Source organism: Zophobas morio, unplaced genomic scaffold (genome assembly GCF_036711695.1).
Source record: "Zophobas morio isolate AGI-343-1 ecotype UQ-CSIRO unplaced genomic scaffold, CSIRO_AGI_Zmor_V1 ptg000031l, whole genome shotgun sequence".
In the NCBI taxonomy this organism is placed as follows: Eukaryota; Metazoa; Arthropoda; class Insecta; order Coleoptera; family Tenebrionidae; genus Zophobas; species Zophobas morio.
In genome coordinates this window covers 6,652,267-6,658,840 of record NW_026972136.1, presented here as the reverse complement: position 1 = coordinate 6,658,840, position 6,574 = coordinate 6,652,267, and the positions used below count along the sequence as shown (strand labels likewise).

The 6,574-nt window shown below is 32.2% G+C and overlaps 1 protein-coding gene across 1 annotated transcript; it reads right to left on the bottom strand.

The window, feature by feature from the left end:
* Positions 1-1,488: 1,488 nt before the first annotated feature.
* LOC135139389 (fatty acyl-CoA reductase wat-like) lies at positions 1,489-3,540 on the bottom strand. The gene is made up of 6 exons (XM_064069601.1): positions 3,088-3,540; positions 2,797-3,036; positions 2,532-2,680; positions 2,311-2,420; positions 1,958-2,257; positions 1,489-1,911 (listed from the first exon to the last, which is right to left on the bottom strand). The coding sequence occupies exons 1-5, from the start codon at positions 3,277-3,279 to the stop codon at positions 2,223-2,225; spliced, it is 726 nt and encodes a 241-aa protein (XP_063925671.1). The 5' UTR covers positions 3,280-3,540; the 3' UTR covers positions 1,489-1,911; positions 1,958-2,222.
* Positions 3,541-6,574: the final 3,034 nt, after the last annotated feature.

Genomic DNA, 6,574 nt, shown 5'->3' with positions numbered 1-6,574 from the left:
TTCTTTTGCCCAAATGTGCCTGTTGCCCAGTGTCTATTTCAATTTGGTCTAAATTCAAAGATAATTTTCTCAAAAAAACCTCTTTGGCTGTTACAAATGTTTCTACATCCATAACAGGATTTTTTTAAAAATATTTAAACCATAATCGCAGTCGGGACCAGCATACGTAAATTTTTTTACGACATATTTTTTTTACGAATACTTTGTCTAAGACGAGCTTGTTTCATAGACGAACAATATTTTTTTGTTATTAAACCAGGACCGTTTTAATCACAATATATTTACTTATCCCCTCTAAAAAATTGATAACGTCACCTCAAAATTTTGCTGAATAAATCCTATCTAAATTGTATAAAATATGATGAGTCTCTTCTTGTGATTTATTATTCCATTCATGTTTTTTGGATTTGCATATACATTATTCTTTTTAAATAATGTCGCAATGATCTGTGAATCTGTCGCAATGACAAATTATCTATGCTGACAAAATTAAAACATTTGTTTGCTTGATTAAAAAATTGCGTCTTTACTATACAGGATATATATGATATATATATAGATGGAAACTTTTTTTAAGGTAATTGGTCATGATGTAGAGAATTTATGCATCAAATATTGATCTAATAAAAATCCTTTAGTTTTCGAGATAAAATTGATTGAAAATCTGTTAAAATTTGCGTGTGCGCTACTGATTCCAAAAATGTTAAAGGTAAATTTGATCACTATAGTAATTTAAAGTAGGTAAAATTGTTGCTTGTTAACATGACAATACATTCATTAGCCCAACATTGTTTGACGTTTTTGCAATTTTTTGGAAGAACAAAATGAATTTTTCTAATTCTGAAATGACTGACATGGTTCTGATGTATGGACAAGCCTTAAGAAACTCCTTGGAAGCTCGACGTTTATACCAAGAAGCATTTCCCGAACGAAGATTGCCAAATCATAAAACATTTGCTAACGTTGTTCAGCGTCTACGAGAAAATGGGAAATTTCAACCTCGTTTTAGTGATCGTGGTCGTGAAAGGACAGAACGGACACTTGATGCCGAAGAAGAAATTTTGAATGTCGTTGAAAACGATCCAGGTATAAGCATTAGACGATTGTCTTACCGAGTGGGAGTTTCACCTTTTGTGGTGTGGAGAACTCTACATGAACAAGACAACAATCATTGATTAGACGTGCGGAAGCGTGTATACGAAATGGTGGTGGACATTTTGAAAACTTGCTCTAGTTGCATACGTTACGTTTTGTTTCATTTTATGGTTGATTAAATTATGATTTTGAAGTTTTAATTGTCAGTTCATTAATTATTGTCATTGTTTATTTGTTGCTAGCAATAAATTAATAGCAACAGTAGTTACACCTCGGCAGTTTTCAGTTACTAGGTTTCACATTTTTTCGTGAAACCATTATTTATCAGTGGAGGAATGAATGTTTGGATAGGGGTTAAATTTTCCTTTCAAAATTTTACTAAAACAACAAACGTTCATTTGACTTCTTAGGTTCCCTACATTCACCAGATTTTTTGTTTCCATGTATTTCAATAACACCCTGTATAAAGATGGATAATATAGCAATTTAACAATTCAAATCAAACACCACACGACACACACAAGTGCAAAAACAATGCAATAATATAATAATATAATGAATTTCCGTTTTCGTTTGGCTTGTGGTAAAGTATGCATTGGATCTTTCAGGAAATTAATCCTTCCATATATCACACAACTTTCCAAAAAACTTTTCCATTGCAAGTTCTCCATGCTAAACGGAAACAACTCTTGGTCTTTTTCGTTCAAGACTTTCCACATAACTTCGCTATTCGTAGTTTCAAATTTCCACAAATTCACGTTAAAGAATCCTACCAAGTCACAAATTCTATGTAATTTTTGATACATTTTAACGAACCTGAAAACATTTTGGTGTAAAAAAGTCTGTACACAAGAAGGCTCACCTTCGTTTTTTTCCAAGACATAAACAAACCAGATCTGCGATATACGCTGGTACGAGATGGAACCAGAACTGACAGAACCTAAGGTAGTACTTGTTTTTAGTAAAAATCAAAAAGTACACATTAACAGTATGCATGCTGGTGTACATTTGGGAAAATAATTTTCCGTAATGGTCGAGCTGACTTCCTGTTATCAAATTCTTCTCAGAACCTACATAGTTATAGATCGGTGAGGGAGGATTTTTGGATGCTGAGTACCACCCTGCTGCTAGAATAATATTTGCTCTTGGCATGCCCCCATCACTGAAATCAATTCTCTCATAACTTTTTTGACGAGGTGAACAATTTCTACTTACCAATCGCCGGTCTGACGATACAAATCGGTAGATCTTGAGCTTCGTTTTTGATAATATTTTCGGCTACAGCTTTAGTGAATGTGTAGCTATTGGGCCAAGAACCTAGAACGCTGGAAAAATTGAGTGAAATTTTGTGTGTCATACTGATAATTTAATGCCCTCCCAAGAGAGCAGATAAACGAAGCGGTAAAAATCGTAGTGTTAAGAAAACTTGTACTTACTCTGGAGTGGTGTTGGTTATTGCTTCATCATTCATTGATTCCAGCATTTTCAAGAGCTCTGTGGCTGTCATTCCAGGCTCATAGAATTGTTCTTTTATTAAATCTTTATGGTTACAGTTTGAGAAAGCTGTCGAAACGTGCACAATAGCCTAATGTCAAAAAAATTATTTAAATCAAACCAAATTATAAAAGTGATATAAAAGTATGTATAAATTATCGACTACATCTTTAGTACCAGAAAAAGTATAATACATTCCGAGAATACCTTTAAATCGCGAACTTCTTTAGCCAAATGAAGGAGATCCTGCACAGCGCGTACATTAATATATGCAGCCAATCGTAAATGCTCGTTAAATTTTATAGTAGCTGCAATGTGAATAATACAAGTCGTTTCATTTACTAGAGTATTCCTATCATCCTGTGATATGCCCAGTCCCGGTAAACCACAGTCTCCTTTGATAGCAAAAATTTTCCCTTTGAATTCCGATTTATCCCGTCTCAAGTCCTGCAAACATTTTTTATATTTAAAGAAAATTACAAACTATTTGAGTGTTACAGCGCTGTCTAGGAGTGTCTCAAGTCTTTCCTCCACCGATTTTCCTTTGTGTTGTCTTATAAGAAGATAGATTTTCTTCGGTGCACATGTGGTTAACAATTTCCGAAGAACGAGTTTTCCCAACAAGCCAGTACTTCCGGTTATGAAGACGGTTTGATTTTTGTAGAATCCCTGTATTTGGCTCAGAGTCATTTTTGTCGGTTTATTTTCTTTCTTGAGTTAAACTTAACACTAAACACAAATACGTACAAAAACACATTTGTGCATTGTGGCTACATACATTATCATCTTATTAAGTTAGTTGTTATCTATTATAACGTTTGCCTAGAGTTCTTACATAAAACGGTGCTTAAAGCAGCATATATTACCCGTAATCAGTGCCTAAATTAAGGAAAATTTCCAACTGCACAACTGCATAATCGCACATATTTTAATATTTATGTTGCAAATCAAAAATTCATGAAATGGAAAATTGAAAAAATTGAAATTGAAAAATCGAAAAATTGTAAAAATGAAGTAAATAAAAAATCGAAGTGAACAATTGGGATTCGAAAATTTGAAGAAATGAAAAATTGAAGAATAGAGTTAGCATAAGTTTTAGAATCAAATAATTGAAAAATAGAAAAATTCTAAAATTGAAAAAGTGAAATATTTACAAAAATACTGTTGTTACATATTTGAAATGAAAACAAGAAAAACTGCAAGTCAAAAATTGAAGAAATGAAAAATTAAATATTCGAAAAACTGAAAAATTCACAGTTGAAAATTCATGAAACTGCAAATGCAAAAACTAAAAATTGAAACATCCAAAGGTTGGAAAATCGAAAACTGAAAAATTTTAAACTGAGAACTGCATTTCAAAAAATTGAAGAAACAAAAAAAGCGAAAAATTGAACAAATTGAACTCGGAAAAACAAAAAATTATAAGATCAGATCAGTGAAAATTGGAAAAAATGTAAAAATGAAGAAAACTAAAAAATTGAAACGAAAAATTAAAAATAGAAAATTTGAGAGATTTTGAATTAAAAAATTGCAAAATCTAAAAATTAAAGAAAAAAATGAAAAGTGACATATTGCAAATCAAAAAATTATAGTAACGAAAAACTGAAAAATCCAAAATAAAAAAAACTAAAACTGAAGAATCGAAAAATTGAAAACCGGAACTGTATTCCTACATTACTTCAAAAAAATCTACGAACTGTCAATAACGTCGACATCGGTTCAAATTCCTCTGTTGATGACGAATTTCAAATAAATAATATTAGCGATATCTTCAATACTTCTTCGTCAGCATATGAAAAAATTGGTCTAAAGAGTTTAGACAGTACTTCCCTCGCTGTCGGAAACTTGACGACTGCATGCCTATTGTGTTTTTTTTCTCATTACATTTTTGTAGTGGGAATTTAAAAAAAAATTGCGATGACGTCATCAACATTTTTGCAAGGACACGTATATCAGTTGGGATAGATGTAGTGTAATACTAAGAATAAAATTATTATATTCTCAAATTTTCGGGAAAATGAATTGGGTCGTTTGAATATTGATTTGTAATAATCAATAAAATAACGAAACAATTTACTCACGTATACCTACGTATCAGAGGCAACTGAAAATCGTGTATGTATAAACATTGTTAATTTAAGATGACAGGCGTAACAGCATACGTGAGAGCCAAACACAGAAACTGTAAACAAAACGACCGTCGGTTTTATTGCTTCGACTTCCGCTTATTATATAAAACATTGGGTTTTATTTTAATTCTTGACGGTGAAATTCACAATTGGTTGATTATAAACATGTCTACGAGGTAAGCGCCAAATATTCTCGGCCTGATATATTTGCGATTGCTCGTCGGGAAATTTGTACAACTCATAAAAGACTAGAGGGTCCCCGCAGTATGTGTGTAAAATTTCAAGCCCCACTGCCCATTAGTTTTGATACATTTGAGGAGTAATATTTGAAAAATTATGGACTCATCATGCCTGTTTAAAATTGAAAATCGAACGGCAATAAAATTCTTATCAAAAGATGGAATTGCTCTAAAGGGTATTAAGGACAGGATGGTTTTTGTGTTTGCTGAAGCTTGTCCTTCACATTTTACTAAAAAAAATGATCACAGTTATTTCGCATGGGGTAAGAAACCCTTGAAGACGAACCAATCTTCCAAAAAAAATCATGGCCACAATTTTTTGGGACTGTAAAGGCATGTTGTTGATTAATTTTAAAGGATGAAATACCACTGTCAACGCTACATATTATGCTTACTTACTGCATAAATTAGGAGACCGTATTTGGGAAAAAAGGCCGAGAAAATTAACAAGAGGCGTTCGATTGCTTCATGAAAATGCGCTCGTTCATACCGCATGTCTTTCTCAAGCTGCTATAGGGGCCTGTGACTTCGAGTAACTTGATCATCCACCCTACAGTACTGACTTAGCTTCGAACGATTATTAACTGTTCTCTAAGATAAAAAACGACTTGGAGGGAAAACGTTTTGGACGGATAAAGAGGTGCAAACGGCAGTACTACATCATTTTAGTGATAAAGATTCAAATAATTTTTTTAAACGCATAGAGCTGTTAGTTGAACGTAATTTTGAATATATTGAAGTTAACAGAGATTATGTTGAAATATAAATATTTAATTTTTTTCCATCAGGTCTCTTTCTTTGTTAGGCCGAGAATATTTGGCGCTTACCTCGTATTTCACATTCGCGGAATCAAGTGAACGCATAAAACAAATGCAGGTCTGTAATGTTAAAGTCGATGTAAATAAGCGTGCTACCCTTATGTTTCAACCGAGTTTTTCCTTTAACAAATTTTGTGTCTACCAAATTGGGTTGGTTGGGGTGTAATACTAATAATAAGTGTTGCCTTTAATTTAATCAATAAAATAAATTGACTTCATTAATTTTTTTGAACCACCTCTTAAGAAAATCTAAAAAATATGAATGGAATGATAAATCACAAGTACAAACTCATCATATTTTTTGCATTTTAGATAGGATTTATTCAGCAAAATTTAAGGGTGACGTCATCAATTTTTTTAGGAGGGATGAACAAATACATTTTGAACAAAAGTTTACCATGCTTATAATAACTTTAAAATATTCCCAAGATTTCAAAGCATTCGGTTTTGTAATTCCTGATTAAATCGATAAAATAAATTCACGCCTTCATTAATTTTTTTGAGTCACCCTGCATATGCAAATCCAAAAATATGAATGGAATGATAAATCACAAGTACAGACTCATCATATTTTGTACATTTTAGATACGATTTATTCGGCAAACTTTCGAGCTGACGTCATCAAGTTTTTGGAGGGGATAAGCAAATATATTTTGACTAAACATTTATTATGCTCTTTATGACCTTAAAACATCTGCAAGATTTCAAAGCATTCGGTTTTGTAGTTCCTGATTAAATCAATAAAATAAATTTACGCATTCATTAATTTTTTTGAGTCACTCTGTATATGCAAATCCAA

What these genes read in the sequence shown, in the direction of transcription:
- LOC135139389 (XM_064069601.1), bottom strand. Translation starts at nt 3,279, where the DNA reads ATGACTCTGAGCCAAATACAGGGATTCTACAAAAATCAAACCGTCTTC. An exon ending in AAGAAGTTCGCGATTTAAAG is followed by an intron (nt 2,681 to 2,796) that starts GTATTCTCGGAA and finishes TTTTGACATTAG; the next exon opens with GCTATTGTGCACGTTTCGAC. An exon ending in TATCGTCAGACCGGCGATTG is followed by an intron (nt 2,258 to 2,310) that starts GTAAGTAGAAAT and finishes AATTGATTTCAG; the next exon opens with TGATGGGGGCATGCCAAGAG.